Source organism: Xenopus laevis, chromosome 2L (genome assembly GCF_017654675.1).
Source record: "Xenopus laevis strain J_2021 chromosome 2L, Xenopus_laevis_v10.1, whole genome shotgun sequence".
Classification (NCBI taxonomy): Eukaryota; Metazoa; Chordata; class Amphibia; order Anura; family Pipidae; genus Xenopus; species Xenopus laevis.
In genome coordinates this window covers 170,582,006-170,604,891 of record NC_054373.1, presented here as the reverse complement: position 1 = coordinate 170,604,891, position 22,886 = coordinate 170,582,006, and the positions used below count along the sequence as shown (strand labels likewise).

General features: G+C 39.9%; 2 protein-coding genes across 3 annotated transcripts in view; one reads left to right on the top strand and one right to left on the bottom strand.

Annotated features, from left to right (window-relative positions):
* Window positions 1–9,031: 9,031 nt before the first annotated feature.
* LOC108704684 lies at window positions 9,032–14,007 on the bottom strand. The gene is made up of 2 exons (XM_018241371.2): window positions 13,896–14,007; window positions 9,032–11,179 (listed from the first exon to the last, which is right to left on the bottom strand). Exon 2 carries the CDS (start codon window positions 11,108–11,110, stop codon window positions 9,221–9,223), a length of 1,890 nt encoding a protein of 629 aa, XP_018096860.1. The 5' UTR covers window positions 11,111–11,179; window positions 13,896–14,007; the 3' UTR covers window positions 9,032–9,220.
* Window positions 14,008–14,113: 106 nt separating this feature from the next.
* cwf19l2.L (CWF19 like cell cycle control factor 2 L homeolog) overlaps window positions 14,114–22,886 on the top strand; it is an 81,417-nt gene continuing 72,644 nt past the window's right edge. The window contains exons 1-4 of one of the 2 annotated variants that reach the window (XM_041581113.1): window positions 14,114–14,381; window positions 16,730–16,840; window positions 17,014–17,133; window positions 18,265–18,363. In XM_041581113.1, coding sequence (XP_041437047.1) covers window positions 14,289–14,381; window positions 16,730–16,840; window positions 17,014–17,133; window positions 18,265–18,363 — 423 coding nt within the window. In that variant the 5' untranslated portion in view covers window positions 14,114–14,288. 2 annotated transcript variants of the gene reach the window in all.

Genomic DNA, 22,886 nt, shown 5'->3' with positions numbered 1-22,886 from the left:
CGCAGCACGTCGGATCACGGCTGAATCGGCCATGTAGTCCTGCCCTTACACAGCTTGTTTTCCACAAAAACCATCGTTGGGACCATGTCGATCGGTCCACTGCCGGGTTAGAAACTGGATTTAGGACAGGTAGCCTATTGAAGATGTTAAAAAGAAGGTCAACAGTTGGCAGGGCCCGAGGGTCTGTGCCTATGGTGGCAGCTTTTGGGAAATGCACCCCATATAATTGGATGCCTATATAATTGAATATATATCATAGAGTAAAATTTCCCTACAACTGCCGCAGAAGACTTACCGCATAAATCCAGTGGTGGAGCTGTCAGGGTGAGGGAGTATAGGGCCTACTGATAAGAAGCGATGTATGCAAGAAGAGATATCACGCTCAGCCATACTAGTTACTTAACTTCTTTAAGTTGGGGGTGCAGTTAGGTCTGGTGCATAGGGTGGATCACTTATCTCATTTATTTTCACAATATATTCAGTTCATGGCTAAAAAACCTTGATTTGCAAGCTCAAATCAGTGCATTTATTTCAGTGCAAGTTACCTGATGATTTCTTTGGCACACAAACCAAAAGTGTGTATTGTTTGGAAACCCTATTGGCTCCCCAATTGTTGCTGCAGTCCACTGAGTTTATTGTTATGCCTCTACGCCAGTGACATACATTATTAGCAGCATACAGAATAGCTACTGGACTTAAATGGCGAGCAATATCGTGGCTTTACTCACAGTATTATATTGCTGTTTGAAACTGAAAATGGTGTATACATGCTTTTACCTGGCAAGACCATATGAGCAAAGTGGATGAAGGCCCATGTATTTTTCATAAATAAAGGCTAGATTTTGTCTTGCTCTCCCAACAGTAGTTCATAATGATGATCTGACAGCTGTTGGCTGTGCTGTTTAATATGGCCATAAACAAAGATCCGCTAGTTTGGTAAGGCCCCATCTAGAATATGCCATACAGTTTGTCTCCAGTGCTCAAATGGGAAATTATTTAATTGGAGAGAGTACAGAGAAGGGGAACTAAACTGATAAAGGGTGTGGAAAGTCTCTGTTATGAAGAAAGACTGGCCAAGTTGGGGTTGTTTACACGGGAGAAGTGGTGCTTGAGGGGGATTTGAGAATTATGTATAAATAAAGGGGATTGTACAATAATCTCTCTCTCTAATGCTTTATTTAGCAGTTGGTCCTTCCAGCTGTCAAGAAGGCACCCATTCCGATTAGAATAAAGGAGGCTCCGGCTAAATATTTGGAAGATTTTTTTACAGTGAGAGCTGTGAAGTTGTGGAATTCTCTCCCAGAATCAGTCGTACTATACATTAGATAGCTTCAAGAAGGGGCTTTTTCACAAGTAAGTACCTTTGAGCTGGGGATATTGAGCTGACTCGATCATTTGGCCTTTGGACCAAACTATTGCATCACAAAAATGGCAAATAAAAGTTGTTAGGACTGCATCGACAAGCCAATGCCTTCCTTACCACAACATAACTGGCCAGCCGAAGGGCCCCAAAAATGGGCCAATATGATGCCGACTCAGTCCAGAAGGACTGAATTGGCAGCGATTAGCCCATGTATGGTCACCTTTAGAAGGAATTTTTGGCTCCATGCTTCACTGCAAAAAAAAAAAAATGGATCTGCTACAATCTCTTTCTTATCAAAGCTCCTGTCTGTTGCAAAACTAGTTTTTGTATATTCAGGCAGTGGAGCAGGAGTTCCTCTTAAGCAGCACAGCCAGGACATCATTATGAATGGCTGTCAGGTCAAAAGAAGAAAAAGGACAAACGTAAGCCTTTTTTTCTGAAATGGTTCAAATAAATTGGAGGTATGTTTATTTTTTTGTGGAAAACCAATAAAACCTGTTTTCACTTTAGGAACCCTTCAAATGTCTTTTAACTTACTTAATAATGTGGTCATTAAAAGAAAAACTAATTCTTTGCATAAAAATCCATCACAGTTAGCTCATTCTTAGAGCCATGAGTGTCTTTTCAATTGAGGGTTAAAAGATCAACAATACAAATGGATAATAAAAATGCAACAATCCTATCATCTGTCATTTTCTCTGGTTCTATATCACTTTCATGGAGTGAAGGCAATGTTTTTGGATGGCATCCTCTACGTTAGTTATTACAGCTTAAGAAATAGACAATTTTGCGCAATGGTTTCTATTCCTTTCTTTTCATAGGTTTCTGTCAGACATATCCAGAGGGAAAACCAGAGAATGATATCACGTGGAATAAAGAGTCTCTCAGGGGTGAAGGCATTATTGATTGTGTGGGACATATTTTAGGAGCAGTCATTAAAGTGATGTATTAATTCTAAATGTCCTTTATCTGTGCACATTCGACGAAAATGTTCACAAATGGCTCAATTATACAGCGGGAAAACAAGGCTCAGATGGAATAAAGTACAAAAACAAATTTCCAGCTTGTGGTCTTTGAAGAAAATACATTTATATAACTTTGAAAGGAAGATGTTCTATTTGTAGGAAACCTATATATGTTTCAGGGGCTAACAGCTCTAGTAGGTTGGAGTCGAGGCCAATGAGGAAGCTAGTATGCAGACTGACAGCAATAGTCCAATCTGCGGTACACAAAGGGTTTAGCAGATCAAGGTCGATATCCAGGCAAGAAGTCAGAGGCAGGCAGCGATCAGGAATCAAAGCAGAAAGGTCAGGAACTAAGAATCAGTCAATTGGAAATTATAATGCGCCCAGGAACACTCAGGAGTAGAACCTATATTCGGGCATTGAACCCAGGTCTTTAGCGTCCCTTTATTTTGAGAAGCTGAAACTTTAGGCTGGCACAATAAGTTCAGTACATACGGCATTTTTATTTTTAGGGTTTAGTTCTCTTTTAACCTGTACCGACAGTAAAATATAAATTGGATGTAACAGCATTCTTTGGGGCTGCTTATCATCAGCAGGGACTAGGCATCTTGTTACAATTGAAGTAACCAGACCAGTTCCCCCATTTGCCTTCTGTGCTCCCCTGATCTCTCCCCTGCCCCGACCAATAGAAGGATTGCAGGTACGACCCTGATGTGGCAGCCCTGGACCCCCCAGTCAGACATGACACCTTCCTACAACACAACGGGGGGGTTTGCACATGGAGCTGAGTGGGGACAGAGGAAAGGGGTTGGGACCTGGACCTTGCCTTGGGCACATTCATTGTAGGCCTAGCACTGAAAGTAAAATTGTAGACTCAAGAACAAAAAGGTCCCAGATAAATTCAAGTGGGTATATGTGGTACTTTTTAAACAAATGCTTTTTAAAGCATCATATTAGTTCAGCACAAGCTATTAAAAAAGGGGCATATACTGCCCCTTCAGAATCAAGGTACAGCTACTGTATGATAGATTGAAATACCTGATTTGTTCTGAGCAGAATCCAATTTGATAAGACTCCTGAAGATCCCTTACTTCCCAAAGTAGTTGTGTGTCTTGAGAGATCCATTAAGGGTTAGGCCCCACAGGGCGCTTTGGGGAGATTTGGTCCCCTGGCGACTAATCGCCTGTTTTTGCGGCGACCAATCTCCCCAAAATGCCTTCCCTGACTCTGCGCCGGCTAAAATGAAAAAACACCGGCGCTAATCACACGCTGCGGTTCGTTTTTCAAGTCACTCGAAGTTGCCTCACGAGGAATGATCATTCATAAATCTGCTCTAAACTAACGATTCTCTAGGACCAATAAAACCTGATATTTTTATATAGATTAGTGCTGCAATGACAATATATCTCCGCCATTGTTTACCTGTCTATAGTTTTGTTTTGTTGATGCTATTACTTATTAAATAAGGGAACATCTGGCCAGTAAGTCAATAGTTTTGGTACATAAGGCTATTTCATGGATTATTTAAGAATATAATGAGAATCTCACTTGAGAGATGGGGACATTGATCGTACTTATACACGCTTGGAATATAGAGTGACCCAACACTGCAATGAATACTAATTAATTCCAGCATGTATCAGGCCTGTTATGGTGCTGCTAATGAGAACATTAGAGAAGCAAATGGAAATCTCAGGTTATTGTACAGTGTTCCGACACAGCTGTTGAAGCACAATGAAACCTGGCTTGTATTGTAAGCTTCACAAACGGGGCTTATCGCATCCCGATGAACAAGCTCAGTGATTTTTCTATGGTTGAATTTCATTACCTTTCAGTTCTTGTTTCAGCCCGGCATCATAATGTCTGTGATCTATTCTTCTTCTTGTTCTTCTTAGTGCAGTCACCTTCAAGCAACTTTGTCGATAGTTTTGGCATTGCAGGAAGCTCTCAGTATTCAGTAGTAGTCTAAGCAATGTAACAACTGCTGGGCACCAGGCGGCTTACTAGGTTTGATGCAGCTATTACATTCACAGCAAGAATAGGCGCGTGCCCTAGGCCTCACTGTTTGTGGAGTCCACTGATGCCAAGTTTCACGTAAAGGGAAAGTAAAGAAACAGCATAACCAAAATTACATGCAATACAGCTTTCTCCACCCGTTCTAGTGAACAGTAAAAGAGATATCATGTCTTACAAGGATGTGGCAATATGACAAGAGCTTGTAGAACACACAATACAATTTTACTTTTTACACATGCTTTATGCCACAGAGAGAATATGGTGCATGCACTCAAGTTAAAATTTGCTGTAGAGGTGCCTGGGTGCAGTATATAACACCAGGGATCACAGGAAACTTGATACTGCACTCGCAGGACTTAGGCAAACAAACGTTTTGGCTGGCCTTTTTCAGTTTATCAAGTGTTCTTCATGCAGTGGGAAGATTATTTGACACATCACACATCTACTTACAAAGAGTAAGTGAGCACAGTTCTAGTCAAGTATAATGCACATTTTTGATAGTGTTTAATCTTTCTAAATGCTCTTTAAAGTTTAGTACAAAGTACACAGTGTAGGACTCACGTTAAGTGAGGGGCCTTGGCAATTGAGCCTTTATATTTTGGCCAAAATATGGTACTACCATCTCAATATTTGTAAAAATTTACTTAAAGGGAATCACATAGGATAAATGTGATTGGTAGTAATTTTTTTTTCAGCTTTTGTGCAAATAACGGCTATATCATTTGTAGCAGCAGGTTGACACCAAAGTGTAGTTCGAACGCTTATAAAACAGCAGCAGCTCAACGCTACAGCATGGGTAAGATGAAATACTCACCAGTTCTCTTTGATTTGTGTTTAGTATATTTAACATACCATATATCTACGGTCCAGATTGTATTGAAAATTATGATCTCATGTGGATTTCATGAGCAAGCTGGGCGCCATTAAATCCCTTGGAGAACAAGAATGCGGGACTCCAGAACGACATCCCTGTTTTAGAGTGTGGGGAGACATTATTTGCTATTTCTATAATCCACATTTCAGTAAATCCTGTAGTAAAAGTTACTTCAATAAGCTCGGACTACAACTACTGATTTCGAAAAGACTTATTATACTAGCATTCATAGGCTTTTTGGTATTATAAGACTCATGGCAACAAAGAAACAAGAGTGTTACAAAACAATGCAGATCGTGCAAGCTGTTCTTTACACCTTTACAGAAGGCAAGAAGCCCTGATCAGGAATAGAATAAGTTTAACAGTGTGAGCTATTCTTACCTTTAAACAAGGTAAAAAGAGAGACAGAATTAAAGCCTCTCTGGACAGAGGATATAAGGATTTAAATGTGGGAACAAACAAATAGAACCCTACCTTACAGAAGATAATCTGCTTCCTAGGTGCAATTTGCTGGAATGTGTGTTTTTATGTTTAAAGGAGAAGGAAACGAAAAAAATATAACCTACTCCATTTTGTGCGTCATCAGGCCACCTTCTGAAACGCCGCAATGAAAACTGTAATTTCAGAATAGTTTTTGGCCACCAGCGTCTAGAAGTCTTGCTGTAATGTAAACTTTGGCGCCGCCACTTTCAAATAGGCACGTCACTTCCGCCCTGGGCAAGCTCCTAGAGCTTTAGAGTTAACAATAAAGGTATGCATCCTTTAATTTTTTTTTATAATAAATCACTGCAGACCTCAGTCAGATATACCCGTTTGCTGGATTGCTTTTTATCTTTATTGACAGCTTAGCCCCTCAGGTTCTCGATTGGAGATAGAATGAATGAGGCGGGGGCAGAGAGGTCAGTGATGACGTACGGCTCCATCACGTGACCACAACGTCATCTCTACCAAAGGTACACATCAGATTCTAGTGCGCATGCGCAGGGCACTGCTGCTAACTTTTGCGCATGCGTGTGCCCTATTCTGAGTGATTTTCGGACTGCAAACTGGGTATGATTTTATATACATGTTTAAACTTTTTTTTAAAACGATTGCTGCCTTTATATTGGGGAAGAAACTAATGAGGGAATGTTTGCTGTTAAAGATATGTTCTGTTCATTGGCAACACTTAGAGCTGAAATTTATTTTTGACTTTCCTTCTCCTTTAAAAACTGTGTGAAGTGACACATGAAAAAGGACTTTTTAGGGCACCAATAATTACGGACATAAATTGCAAAACAAAATGTAATAAGAATTTTTAAATAAATAATTAAATTATTATAAAATATTTAAATTATCCTATAGCGATGACAAACCACATAATTTTGGCAGTGGTAACTTTATGTAGTACATACGTGTTACACTGAACACTCAATAACACTAATTCAGCAAGTGTTAAAAACTATAATGTATTCTAAACCGAAATATTGACTGGTATTTAGGATGGATTTAACACTTGATAGTAACAGATTATTTTGTAACAGTATGAGATTTAAATTAGTGATGTGTGGACTGGCCTGATACCTACCCATGGGTCGGTTGGGTTAGGGCCGACAACGCACAGAGATTTTGGGCCGCTTGCAGGTTTCGGGCTGTGCTCTTCCTGCTGTCCATGCCACCTGGGACCTAAGTATGGGCCGCTTCCGGCAGCGTTTATTTATAGACCTGCCAGTGACATCAGAGACGGGGGCAGGTCAGGCACGGGTATATAAGGGGAAGCAAATCAGCAGGTTAGGGTTGGATGCAGAGGGACGGGTGCAGGTCGACAATTTGTCGACCCGCACGTCACTAATTTGAATGCCACTGTTTAGTAAAAAGATGCACAAAACACCAGTACACACATATTATAGGGATGCATACTATCATTACAGATATGGTTCATCTTCAACACAAGCCCAATATAAAAAGCACCATCAGAAGTACTGCTGTACCGCTGGTGCTGTCCCACCCCAAAACAAGAGTAGTACCAACATTTTTGGGCACACCCTTGTATGTGCTACAAAAAGAATAATCTACCAGTTCGGTAGGTTTTCATAGGACAGAAGGTTAAACTTGATGGATTGTTTTTTCTACAGATAGTATAACACAAACTCACAAAACATCTACTGAAAAGCAGGGGTGTAAGTAAAGACCAAACAGAGGGTGGCCCAGAGGTCTTTGATAAGCAGCTGCAATATATGTTGATGGAAAATGTTTTATTCCCAAAGTTTAGGGCCCAAAGCAGACACTGGCAATGTTATATGCCAATATTTCGAATTTCGAAGTTTTTTTTGGGTACTTCGACCATCGAATAGGCTATGACCTTCGACTACGACTCGAACTAAAAATACTCGAACTATTCGACAGTCGAAGTACTGTCTCTTTAAAAAAACTTTGACTACCTACTTGGCCACTTTAAACCTACCGAGCTACAATGTTAGCCTATGGGGACCTTCCCCATAAGTTTTCTAAGCTTTTTCTGATCGAAGGAAAATCCTTTGATCGATGGATTAAAATCGAACGATTTTTCCTTCGATCGTTCGATCTAAGTATTTGCGATATTCGAAGTCGAAGGATTTTACTTCAGTGGTCGAATATCGACCCTTAGTAAATGTTCCCCGAAGTGTTTACTGATCAATCACAAAGAATAAAGCAGGTCAGTGAAGGGGACTAGCCTTTAATTAAGGTATTTTAGAAATTCGTTCCATATGATCAAAAGGTTTCTCGTATTTCTAGATCTGGTTACACAAAGTAGCTCAAAGGACAAGAGTACAAACACTTAGTTTAATTCTTGGATTTGGGTACTGTATTCCCTACAAAAGGAAATAACATACTTTATTCCTTAAACTATTTTTAGTTGTATATTTTGTTCAAGTCAAATGATATGGCAGCACCCACTATAACACCATCCGATACAATTTAATGTAAAATAAAAATTTATGAAAGGTGTCTGTTAAATTTTCAAGTAGAATTAAACGAAAATAAATTTGGCTACAAATTTATATATGAAATGTACTATACCAACAGAGAGGTTCAGCAGCCCTATAACTGTAATGCTCCGGGCCTGCAAAGTTATCCATAGGAGCGCACCATTTTTTGAGTGTCAGTGACACTGCACGTGCTCAGTGTGCTCTGGGCAGTTGTCGAGTAGCTAAACTTCTAGGGCTCATCAGAAATCATCAAGGAGAAATGAGGTTTGTCTGTCATAGAAGCTGATGCTACACAGCTGATTATTAAATTCTGACACAGAATGAACAGATGTATAACTGAATTACTAATGACTTTTATAGTCTATATTTATTGTATATTGTGAGTTGTTTTTTAATAGGGATGCACCGAATCCAGGATTTGGTTCGGGATTCGGCCTTTTTCAGCAGGCTTCAGATTCAGCTGAATCCTTCTGTCTGGCCGAACGGAATTTGCATATGCAAATTAGGGGCGGAGAGGGAAATCGCGTGACTTTTTGTCACAAAACAAGGAAGTAAAAAATGCTTTCCCCTTCCCACCCCTTATTTGCATATGCAAATTAGGATTCGTTCTAATCCTTCGTGAAGGATTTGGGGGTTCGGCCGAATCCAAAATAGGGGATTCGGTGCATCCCTATTTTTTAAGCTCAGGTAAGTGACAGCAGCCCAGAGCAAGTGTAGAAACCCAATACATAATGTGCTGCATTTCTAGTCCCTATTTTATGGGTGAATCTGTCATTTCACCAAAAATTCGTGAAATCGAAATTTGCCAAAACATATTGAAGTCAATGGGCTGTTTTTGCTCATTTTCAAAAACGTGCAACTTTACCTCAATACACTGAAGTCTACGGATTTTTTTTTTTTTGCTGAGAAACCTTGCAACAAATTTCGCCCTTCCATGTAAACTTTAGTTCTCCATTAATTAAATGGCTACTTAAAGACATTAAAATATTACCTGCTTTTGATCCAACACTCTGTGAAACATAAAGTAACATCCGATGCAAAATTTATGTTTGCATCATGTTCCCAATGACTGTATCATCTGCAGAATATCTTTTCTATGTGCCAGTTTAACAGCAAACTCCTGGCACGACATTGGAAAGTTAATCAGAACCATTAAAATTGACTTAAGAGTCTGCACACTAAGTTGTGAGTAATCTGCTTCCAACATCATGTTCATAGCGGAGAAGACTTTTTGTATTTGGGCACTACTTCCAGGCATACAGAGCATTAGTTCAACTATTGTTTTCAGCTGTGTAAAAGATGCCGATTTCTGACTGAAATGAGAAAAAACTTGACTCCATCTTTCACAAGTAGTGTCAGAGTTTGAGTTCCACTGCTGTACTTTTTCTTTTGTTACAAAGCTTTTTAAACATGTAATTTCATCAAATAACTCATCTTCCTTTATATCCACCAAATTTGACTTGCTTAAGAAAAAATGAACCGCATGCTCAAACGACTGCCTTTCCGGTATATGTTTTAGCAAAATACACTCCATTTTGTCAACATGCTCAAAATGAACACTCCAAGCATTCAAGTATTGCAAAGCGGTGGTGTAAAAGTCATTGGAGACTTTGAAAAAGCAAGCTATTGTGTATGAGCCATGCTCTTCCAGGGAAGACAGAATGGTTTTGACCTTGGGTGGAATGAAATTTTCACTTCTTCTTGCGGATATTTTTTGAATGAAATTATTCATAGTTACAGAAGATTCAACAGCAGTTCCCTCCTGGTTTTCAACTTTTATAAGAGTATCCTGAAAAAGGGAGAGACTTGAATTTGCAAATTCCAACCAAAGGAGAGTGGAAGGATCCAAGAACCATTTTTTCAAAACCACTGGACATTTTTCTTCAGACAAAAAAAAAGACTTTAAAGCTGCATAATGTTGGAGAACTTTTCTTAGAAATGGCAACAGAGCTAGCCACTGCACATTGCTGTAGCTCTGAATTTCTTTCCACTGTTGGCCAACAAAGTCACAGAATTCTCTTAAGCATTCAGCTCTCACAGAGAATGTATGAAAAAAGCCACAAATCTTTGTAACCATTCCTTGAATGTCTAATGGAATCATATCGACAGAACACTGTGCACAACTGTGCACAATATGTGTTATGCATCCTAGAGCAATCACGTTCCTTTTCAGAGATTCCCTCATGCTGACGACAACATTATTGGTGCCTTTTCTTTTTAAGCCTCCAAAATCCGTGTTCATGTTATCTGCTGACATGCCAACTATTTTGTCCTCTACAAGTACCCTTCTAATGACTTGGAGAAGGTCTTCAGACAAGGCTTCAGTGGTTTCTCCATCTGTTTGAAAAAAATCAACCAGTTTGGTTTTTACCTGAACACTACAGTCACCCATGGGTTGGGTATCTATTATAACATACTGCAATAGCACAGGAAATAATTTAACACACCCATTGTTTGAAGCATCAGTAAGCAAGGTTACATACGATGCTTTGTGGATATCTTGAAGAACTGTGTCTTCTGCCCATCTGGCTAACACATCGGTTATTATGGTTTCACATCGACTCTTTGAGCAACTAAACTTGCATTCATAGAATCTTTTAATCAAACTTGCTGAGCAATCCATAGATAAAAAGCTTTGGTGATGTTTTATTGTGTGGAAAGCGAATGTCCCTTCCTGAAGTGCAAAACTGAATTCATGAGCATCAGGAAGATAGGTTTTAAAGAATGGGGTCTCTTTTACACTACAAGACTGGGAGGCCCTTAAATGCCGTTTGGAAGCCGAATGCTCTTTCACCGTTGATCTTCCACCACTGGCAATAGTAAAAGCAGTTTGACACAATGTACAGAAAGCATAGTTCTCAGTAGGACCTGGCCTAATATATGGAAAGTCTATTAAAATAGACTCCGTTAACACACACTTGCGTTTCTTTGGCTTTGTGGCCATTGCCAGGATCTTAATCGTACGGCCTCCCAGGACACAGCGTCAGCCTTTTAAGTGGAGCACAGAGAATTCCTAGAATAAAGAAAGGAATATAAGGCAAATGTGTGTCCATACAATAATTTAAAATGTATTTATATATACTCTGCTCTGGTATAAATGAAATCACTAGGCTTTCAAAACATATAAATGATCACAAATGCTTGCATTATAAACATATACTACTGGGAGTGGCAGTCTAGGATGCTCTGTTGTCCAACCAATTCTGCCTAAAGGTGGCCAAACATGCACAGATATCTTATGAAACAATGACTGTATGATGGGAGATGAGGCAACTGATTGTGGCAAGGGATTTGGATATCAGTCTTCTCCTCGATTGACCATGACGGATAATTTCGATCAGGCGCCTGAACATCTGTAAAGGGATACTGATGAATCGTCAAATAGAGGTAGAATTGTTTCTACCGGTGTATTGGACGGATTCAGCTCTTAAAGGACCAGTAACACCAAAAAGTTTAAGTAAAAAAATTATTCAAAAATACCATGCTGAAAGTCTTGTTTGCGGTCTTCACAAATACTGTACGCTGATGTGGCGACATGCTCTCTTCTACATCCTACGTACGTCCTACGTGCGCGCTCCACATCTCCCAGCCTGACAAGCCTATCTCCTTGCCACGTTTTATTTCTGTACGAGCTGCAAGCAGTGAAGGAGTCAGCGCCTTCATTGATCGCAGTACGGAAACAAATCACGCTGAAGGGTAATACAGGCATGCTGAAAAACCCTTTCAAGTGCGGCAGTAACTGGCTTCCGGTTTTAGGAGATGTGGAGTGCGCACGTAGGCTGTAGCAAAGGGCATGTCGCCATATCGTCCTATTTGTGAAGTCACTGCACAACTGGAAGCAGAATTTTAAGAAGGTATTTTTGAATAAAGCATTCAAATATTTAACTATATGCAAAATGTTTTTTTTATGTAAACTTTTTTGTTACTGGTCCTTTAATGTTTTTAGTTAAAATGAACGATCTTTCCTGCGACCAATGGTGCAGCCGAGGCTAAATACGTACAAAATGAAGCCCTATTGAAAGTTATGAAATACGCACTATAGCACTTCCCATGGGGCATTTGCGAGCCAACATTCGCCACGCAATGCCAGTATTTGCATTTTTCAGCAGAAAAGTACATCAAGGATACGCCACATTATTGAACCCTGATAGCCACAGGTTTGGAAATACACGTCGCTGAAATATGCTATGTATTTTCAATATGGCGGCCAAACTCTCACGAGACGGATGGTGTATAAATGTATTTGCGGAGTTGTATGCTGGTGACATCATTACGTTGCTTATTGACGATCAGTACGGCTACAGTTTGCATATAAATTGCTTTGTCGATTTTTTCCACGAAAGTTATCAAAATTCTTCCAAGTTGAATAGTCAGGAATGAGAAAAAACAGAAAGGCATGTTGGGAAAAGAAAACTGCAGGCTGAAAAACTCATTAACACGAGTGTGTGGCTTTATTGGCGTATTAACGCTCGAGCGGTTTTTAACATGCAACGTAAGAACGCCACGTGTGACCTCGCCCTTAACCTAATGCCCTACCACTCAGTGAGCCACACTTTATAACAGGGTGCCCATACTGTGTCTCAGTCACAAATAAAGGTAGGTAATTTATATTTTTACTTACACTGATCATATACAAGCAGGGTTGCCAGGTTGGTGGGTTTCCAGAAAAATTGGGTTACTAATTTAAAGCCCAGGCGGGTTTTAAAAGTACAAACTAGCCAAGGCACGGATTTTTGTTGCCCTAATGTGCCAACCCTGCGTCTCCCAATGTATGTTGCGTAATGTGGCTTTTGTTTAACAATTTGCCGACTGTAAATGTAATGTATGTAAAACTACAATCATGCAATGGGACTGACTTGTGTAGAAGCCAGGAGTTACCAGATTTTGGGCTCTGTACCCCAGTCACCCGTCCCTCTTTAACAACCATGTTTTCTGGTGACTTTTCTCAATTTAAGACAATTTTGGGGGCAAAAATTTCATGGCCACCATAGTGTCTAGAGGTTGACCTGTTTTACCAATATTTATTGAAATTGTACATGAATTAGGGCCTCATAGGGCCCCTATACCTCCTGGGCCCCCTCTGTAGTTACTAGGGATGCACCAAATCCAGGATTCGGCCGAATCCTTCTGCCTGGCCAAACCGAATTTGCATATGCAAATTAGGGGCGGGGAGGGAAATTGCATGACTTTTTGTAACAAAACAAGGAAGTAAAAAATGTTTTTCCCTTCCCACCCATAATTTACATATGCAAATTAGGGTTCGGATTCGGTCAAATCTTTTGCAAAGGATTCCGCCGAATCCAAAATAGTGGATTCGGTGCATCCCTAGTAGTTACACCTGTAACAAGGGGGCGAATCTGTTCCATTTTACTTCATGGGAAAATTTGCAAATCAGTGAAAATTTGCAAAAGGCGTATTTTCACATATATATTTATTTTCACCTATTTTTTTATTTCACTGCACATATTGTGCTATTTTTGGGCTACTTTTGAAGTGACTTGACTAGTTTTGGGCTGGTTTTGTAGCTGATTTTGAAAATTAGACCTGCCAAACCTGTTACAAGACACAGACTAAAGACAGAGTCATTGCTCTTGCATTGTCCTCCTATTTATAAAGGGAACCCAAACTAAAGTCGCCTCCCCACCTTTATGCACCTGATAAATATTTGCAGCCACATAGGAAACAGGCTCTCTCGTTTGCACTTAACCTCCTCAGACACCACTACTCACCAAAGGGCGACGGGCTGCAAAAAGGCTGGAGGAAGGCGACGCCAAAACTCATTAGCGCCTCCCACACCACTCTCCAGGCGCGATTCCACGCGACGCCAGGTCATGTGACGGATCGAGTGACGTTTCTAAGTTGAAGTAAGGGAACGCCCAGTTACTTCCGGTGTACTAACATGGCGTCATTGTTAATGTAGCTAAATGGCTATGTCTTTAGTTGCTTCCGAGTGTACCAACATGGAGGCGATGTTTCTGTACCTCATAGTATATCTGCAGTGGTAAAAGCTTGTTCGAAAGCCACTGAATTGATGTCACAGTTTACACCACGTGCAGTGATTTTGTAGCCGAGATTGTGATTGGCGGATTGCTGCTCCAGTTTTGCTTTACGACACCAGAGTGATGGCGGCTTATGGGGACACATTTGAAAGTACCAGGAGTATTGAGGAGAAGCGTGAGAGCAAGAGGAAGGCACGGCAGGAGCTTCTTAGCAAGGTACAAGTGGCTGGTATTTGCACAGGGGCCCAACACACAGGCACTAACCCTGTTTATGTATTTTTTATAGTTTTTTAATTAGTTGCCTTTTTCTTCTGCCTCTTTCCAGCTTTCAAATGGGGGTCACTGACCTCATCTAAAAACAAATGCTCTGTAAGGCTACAAATGTATTGTTATTGCTACTTTGTTTTATTCATCTTTCTATTCAGTCCCTCTCCTATTCATATTCCAGTCTCTTTTTAAAATAAAAGCATGGTTGCTAGGGTAATTTGGACTCTAGCAACCAGATTGTTGCCATTGCAAATTGGAGAGCTGCTGAATAAAAAGCTAAATAATTAAAAAAAAATGTGAACAAGTTGCAAATTGTCTCAGAACATCACACTCTACATCATACTAAAAGCTGATTCAAAGGTTAACAACCCCTTTAAATTCTAAATTATTTTGGGAAGGGCCCTCTTTACCTCTTCTATCGGTTGTAATGTTATACGTAATTGGTATGTTCAGTGTATACACATTTATTGCACAGCTAGGGTTGAAAACCGTCCGGATTTTAAACAGCCTAGTTGGTACAATACCAGCCAATGCCTGTGTTAAAAATTTGTAATAACTAAAGGTGGCCATACATGGAGAGATCCGCTCGTTTGGCGATGTCGCCTAACGAGCGGATCTCCCTCCGATATGCCCACCTTGAGGTGGGCAATATCGGGCTGATCCGATCGTGGGCCCTAGGGACCAACGATCGGATCCTAGCGAACGGGCGGTCGGATCGCGGGACCGCATCAACGAACAGATGCGGACGCGATCGAGATCTGGACAACTTTCGGCCAGATCGAGATCGGGGAAGCCTGTCGGTGGCCCCCATACACGGGCCAATAAGCTGCCGACTCGGTCTGTCGGCAGCTTTTATCGGCCCGTGTATGGCCACCTTAATTCTCTGGCACTATCCCACTTCTGATCCGACCCCCCAACAAGATTATGATGTCCTATCTCACCTCCCACTCTCTCCCACAGAGAACCACCTTCTACTGGCCCTAGATCTGTAGATTTTATTCTTTGTGCGACGAATGCATGTTCATTTCATTAACTAGTCAGATTAAAATAAGTAGGAACAAGAACAAATCAGATCATGTTCTGCCCATTAATTGACAAAGGGCAATCATACGAAAGTTATGTCTGACAAATAGTAGTGACGGTCACTCATTGATATTGCCAGCTAGGCAATACATGCAGAGATCTTATCGGCAGCTGATCTAAATCTTTTAACCTGCCCGATCGACTAAACAACCAATTGTCATGGTACGAAAAATGTCGGGACGTTCCACACACGGTCCAAAAATCATATGAACCTTAGCTTCGTACTATGGTATCTTTGTGTCTATTGCCAGCTTTACTTGCTTACAGGGGTTGTTCACCTTTGAGATAACTTTTAGTATGATGTAACTTTTAGTATGATACTATTAAGAGATACAGGGGACAGGAGGTCCCTGCCCTGTAGAAGTTAATATCTAAGGTCATCAAGACGTTTGTCTGCTTTGATTTCATGTTAGATGACAATATATCCCTTATAATACACAAAAGTCATGAATATCTTGTAAATTATATCCGTATAAACGGTGAGTTCTGATGTCATCAGTTATTAACGGTGAGTTCTGATGTCATCTCTGTCACATGACCCATTGAAATTTGTGTATTATAATAAATAAAGTACCCCCAGTTGTAAAATATGAGGATATTAGAAGTTACCTCGGAGTTCCATGACCTGTATAAAAACACTCGGCCTTCGGCCTCGTGTTTTTATATGGTCATGAAACTCCTCGGTAACTTATAATATCCTTATATTTTACAAGAGGGGGTACTTTATTCACTATATAATACAGAAAAGCTATGAATATCTTGTAAATTATATCATTATAAACGGTGAGTTCTGATGTCATTTTTGTCACATGACTCACTGAAATTTGTATATTATAATAAATAAAGTACCCCCAGTTGAAAAATATGAGGATATTAGAAATTACCTCAGAGTTCCATGACCTGTATAAAAACACTTGGCCATTTTTATATGGTCATGGAACTCCTCGGTAACTTATAATATCCTTATATTTTACAAGAGGGGTACTTTAGTCACTATATAATCAATGCAGCCACTTTAGGCTCAGTCCAGTGTTTCATTCTTTTCATTCATTCATTCATTCATTCATTCATTTCTTTTCTTTTCTTTTAATCTTGTGAAAAGCTGTGTTTTTTACTTATGTTATACTTTTTCATTCTTATTATTATATAGGTTTTAGAATAGATCTATCTGTATTCTGTCTATTTTTTCACTTTTTATTCATTAATTATTAAAGGCAAAAGATGACTATGATAAAGCAGAGAGGCGTAAAGAGCAGAAGCACCTGCGAGGAGAAGACACGTGGATGCTGAATGATGTCAATGAGCGCTTGGAAGCATTAAATCAGGTATCGCACATAGATGAAGATAAATAGCTATTACTAATAAACTGATTTTAAATGGCAGGTATTCAGTAGGAATTAACAAATTGTGCAAAGTTGCTTGTGTTCAGAGACAAGCCGTCATTGAATGTGTGTTTTTCTATGCACCTTGCTGTTAATTTCACTTTTATTTTTTTCAGGAACATTCGGCAAAGAGTAAAAAGAAAAAGGAGAAACACCGCCACAAACTGAAAAAGGAAAAAAAGAAAAAAAGCAAAAAGCAGACATCCGAAAAGGATGATTCTGAGGACAGTTCTTCGGTATACTGAGGGACACTGGGAAGGGAAGATAATAGCTTTTAAATGTCATTTAATCCTTTCCCTGCCTGCATTGTTAGCCTGTGTGCTTCTGCCATTGTGCCTATAGATTAATTTAAGTTCCTTGCCAGCAATGTAGATTCTGCTTTGGAAGGGAAAGTGTTATACAATTCTAGAAGTCTTATTTCAGTATGTGTTTTCTGCAACCTTCTTTCCATTTTCCCACATTCAACGCTTTCTAGTCCCTGGAGGATCTTGTCCATGTCAATAGGTGGCATATGGGCTTAATGATTATCTCTAATTATGTATACTTCTGTAGCTATAGTATTGTATTTTATACTTCTATATCCTTAAATGGGTTGTTCACCTTTAAATTAACTTTTAGTGATATATAGAGCGCGATATTCTGAAACAATTTGCAATAGGTTTTCATTCTATAAGTTTTTAGTTCTTTAGCTTTTTATTCAGTAGCTGTACCTGTTTACAATTTCAGCTATCTGGTTGCTAGGGTCCAAATTCCCCTAGCAACCATGCACTGATTTGAATAAGTGACTGGAATATGAATAGGAGAGGGACTGAATAAAAAGTACCAATAGCAATACATTTCTAGCCTTACAGAAAGCTGGAATGAATCTAAAATTGAATTTAAAAATGAATTTAAAAAAGAATAAATGAAGGCCAATTAAAAAGTTGCTTAGAATTACTAAACGTTAACTTAAAGGTGAACCGCCCCTTTAACGCTGAGGCCTGGCCCAGAAATGGAAAGCAGCCCAAAACCAATGTGTTTTAGTCATTCTCGTGTTCCATGATCACAGATGATTTCAGTTGATGGGTAAGTTATCCTTTAGGTCATAACGTCTTTTCACAAATCATATTAAACCAATATAATTGATATAAATACTAACTGATATACTTGATATATAATACTAAACTTGATATAAAATAATTATTTAGTTGGTGCAAAGTTTTTTGAAATGAAATTCATTGTATTCTACTCCGCCTCACTCTTTGCACACAACCTATTAACGCTAAGGGAACATTGCTCACTTTGATATAATGGTTAATTTTATGTTTGTTATACTATTCACTTACTTGCATTTCCGCCAATAGCTTGCAACTGTCATTTGTTTGCAGGGTTCTGAAGAGGAGTGGGTTGAAGCACCCCTGCCACAGGCAGTCAGTGTGGAGAAGGCATGGAAAATTAAGGCTGAAGTCCCTGATAAATCAACAGAGGTGAACTATTTTTCCCTGCATCCGCTATACTCCTTTCTCTTCAGTTCAGTAAATGTCTGCTTATGATTTACAAACGTTTGGAATTCTGAGGGGGTAGCCGATCCCCTATTTCGCTGGGCACCAGGTATTCTAGTTTCAAGAGGGCAAGGGTGTGCGCTTGTAATTTGGAGATGCTTATGATTTACATCCAGCTTGATTATTCTACTAGACCAGGGGTCCCCAACCTTTTCTACCCATGAGCCACATACAAAAAGTTCCTGGGGTGCCCAATAAGGGCTATGATTGGCTATTTGGTAGCCCCTATGTGGACTGGCAGCCTACAGGAGACTGTGTGGCAGTACACCTGGTTTTTATACAGCCAAAACTTGCCTCCAAGCCTGGAATTCCAAAATAAGCTCCTGCTTTGAGGCCACTGGGAGCAACATCCAAGGGGTTGGAGAACAACATGTTTCTCATGAGCCACTGGTTGGGGATCACTGTATTAGAGGTACTCCCAAACCTAATCTTGGCTGTTGAACAGCACTCGTTGGGTGGATGTTATAGGCTAGACCTGGTTTAGACTTTGTATGTATAATTGCTTTGTCTTCTTCACATTGCAGTAGAATACTTGTTGACTTATAATAATTTTGTACATTTTAGCATGGGGTACATTAATCATTGTAGTCTACAATCTAATTTGTAACAGCATTTTTTTTATGCTCATTTGAGGAGCTTGTGACGGCCAATCGGCGGCTTCCCGATACTGATAAACTACGATTCTCAGCAACTACTAATATAAGAGTGGAAATGTAGCTGCTGACTGCATGCACCTGGTTTATACAGATGATGAGTGCAAGACTGGGGTTCTGTGTAATTGTGTTGGCGGTTATGCTGCAAGTAAAGAGAAGACACAGGCAGTGGATACAAACATTTATACTATGAGCTTGGTATGGATAGCCTGCTTCTACTCTTCTCCCTCATCCCTCCCTTCTGGTTACCAGCAATGCATTGTCTGATATCTGCTCCCACGGAAGTTCCCGTTAGTACTGACAAAAGCTGCTATGGCTATACAATGCATACAGACACATTTATCAAGGGTCGAATTTCGAGTTTTTTTTTTTTTTAAACTCCCATGAACTTGAAATACGACCAATTGAAATTTTATTAAAATTTTTTCTAAAACTCAGGTCAATAGAAACTATCCAAAAACTCCAATCTAATTAGATTTGAATTTAAAAAACTTGAAGGCGGCAACCAACTCAAAATTGATCCCAGGACCTCTCCCAGCAATTCGGCAGGTTTTAGGTGGCAAATACTCGATAATTTGAGTTCTTAAAGGGTCAGTGTATGATAAATCTTGAAAATCGAATTAGAATTTTTTTTAAAAACTCGAATCGAATTCGAATAACTCCCTAGTCGAATTTGACAGTTTTGACCATAAAAAAAACTCGCAAATTCAAATTTCGAATTTTCAATTTGACCCTTGATAAATCTGCCCCAAAGTGGTAGCTGGGTCAATAGCAGTGCAGACAGGTGCTACTGTAGATGAACAGAGGCAGCAGTGTGGGCTCTGGAAGTGGTTGCGTCGATGGGAGAGCTCTGGAAGCCCAGTAAAAAAAATCCAGGACAGCACTATTTGTATACATCTCTGTGTTTGGTTCAGAAATGCCATTCCTTCTACACCATAGCTTAGTTTTCATTATATTTGTACCCTGCTCTCTCAGGATGCCAATAGTGGAAAGTGCGGCAGGTTTATGGTACACTGAAAAAATGTAAAAGCAGCAAATCTGAGACGGACCTGCACTTGCCTTAGAACTAAATGAGCTTTATTCCAGGGAATGGAACTTTTGCCTTTGAATTTTATGATGATTGAGGCTCATTTATTAAAGGTCGAATTTCTAATTCATGTGCGTTGTTTTAAAACTCTTATTAAATTTGAATATACTCGAAATTTGACTGGGGGGTTATTTAAAAAAAAAAAAAAAAATCAAATTTGTAAAACCAATATTCCTGACGTGAAAACTCAAATGGAATTAGACTAAACTCGATTTGAAAAACTGGAATGTCAGAAAGGCAACTAACGTCCAAATTGGTCCCTGGACATCTCCCATTGGCAGGTTTTATGTGGCGAATAGTCTAATTCAAGTTTTTAAAGGGCCAGAGTGTGATAAATCCTTAATAAATCTGCACCATAACCCTTCCCTGCAAAGAACGTAGGTACTACGTTCTTGCAGGAAAAGCCCTAACTGGCAAGCACGTAGTACCTATGTTCTTGGCTGGAAAGGACTCCTCTCTGCATTAGTGGCGATTGCCGCTTCTGCAGAGGCACTGGTGCGCTCCCAACCCCCTTGGCAACGAGCATGGCAACCGGAGGGGGCGGTCACGTGAGTCCAGCGACGCGCTTGTCGCAGGACCCGCCTTTGCTTATGCAGACACGTGTCTGCCCTGTGCTGCGTCTTCTGTCTGCCTGCTCCAGCACGATCAGGACTTCCTGCTTTGTGGACCCCTCTGTTAGGACCCCCCATGGCTCCAAAAGGACCCTCCTGGCCTTCAGAACGGTAAGTGGCCGTTATGTTAAACTCCCCCCCCCCTTATTCGCACAAATGTATGTATGTATTTTACCAAGTTAGCTGTATTCTTTTACTTTTCAGGCGCTTTTTTTATTTATTTATATTTTTTGCAATTTTGTATTTTCATAATGTGTACTTTACAAAAATATATGGTTTTGGGGGGTATTTGTACTGTTAGGGGGTCTTGTGGCACAATACAGTCACTGGTCTATTTTCACAGAAGGCGAAAAGACTGAAGAAAATTCAAATGCACTAATTTTTTTGGGGGGTCCGCACATGCCAGTTGCAATATTTTTAGACAATTTTCTGAAACGTCATAAAACCGCTGCCTTTAGCGTTGCTTTGCAGTATGGTAGTTGGGCGTAGAAAGACATAATTACCTATTTTGGATTCGTCAGAATGTGTACTTTCCAGAAAAATATATGGGTTTTGGGGGGTATTTGTGCTGTTAGGGGGGTCTTGTGGCACAATACACAGTGACTGGTCTATTTTCTATTTTTTTGGTGGTCTGCACGTGACAGATGCTTTGGTATATCTATGCATATTGGGCATCAAACTGTTCAGTAGACCCTTGGCGTCAATTTTTAGGGTGTTTTACAATTGTATGTATGAAATTAGGTGAGATAAATGGGGCCAACTGCAATATTTTTCAACAATTTTCAGAAATGTCATAAAAACCGCTGCCTTTAGCGTTGCTTTGCAGTGTGGTAGTTTGGCGTAGAAAGACAAGGTTTTCTGTGGTGAAAAATGCTGATTTTGCAGTATCTGGAATTACAGAATTGATAACTTGTATGGGGTGTCTTCGTTCTGGGGCCCCTATACTCCATCATCTTAGGTGTACCTATGCATATTGGGTATCAAACTGTTCAGAGGACCCAGATTTAGGATGTTTTATCTTGGTATGTAATAGGGATGCACCGAATCCAGGATTCGGTTCGGGATTCGGCCAGTATTCGGCCTTTTTCAGCAGGATTTGGATTCGGCCGAATCCTTCTGCCTGGCCGAACCGAATCCTAATTTGCATATGCAAATTACTGGCAGGGAGGGAAAGCGCGTGACTTTTTGGCACAAAACAAGGAAGATGAAAAATGTTTTCCCCTTCCCACCCCTAATTTGCATTTGCATATATGCAAATTAGGGTTCGGTATTCGGCCAAATTTTTCACAAAAGATTCTGGGGTTTGGCCGAATCCAAAATAGTGGATTCGGTGCATCCCTAGTATGTAATGATATGTGCGAGATACGATGCTTCAGAGTTGGAGTATTGAGGTGATTTTCGGAAATGTCATTAAAATTGCCAAATTTATGAAAGCTTTGCGCTTGGTACTTTGGAGTAGAAAGGCATGCATACCCATTTTAGATTCGTCAGAATGTGTACTTTCCAAAAATATATGGTTTTCTGGGGTAAACATGAATTTTTGCACCTTTGCCCACTGCAAAATGCTGTAAATGTGCTGATTTTGCAGTATTTGGAATTACAGAACTGATAACTCGTTTGGGGTGTCTACATTCTGGGGCCCCTTTACGCCACATACTTAGGTGTAACTATGCATATTGGGCATCAAACTGTTCAGCGGACCCTGGACTTTCATGTTTAGGGTGTTTTATCTTGGTATGTAATTGATATGTTGGAGATACGGTGCTGTAGACTGGACACTTTGAGGTCATTTTTCAAAAATGTAACACATTTTTATAAAAACTGCTAATTTTAGGAAAGAATTGCAACTTGGTAGTTTTGAGTACAAATCTATATTTACCCATTTTGAACTTGTTAGAATCTGTTCTTTCCAAAAATGTGTAGTTTTGTAGGGTAAACCTACTGTTAGTGGAATGTTTGGCCTTGAAATCAGATGTATGCAGTTTTGTGGAGCGGTGCTTTGGACATTTGATAGTTTGCTGCTTCTAGTTTTTGATCTATAGAAGTGAGAAATTTCCATAAAACTATATATATTTGGTATTGTAGCGTTCAGGAGAC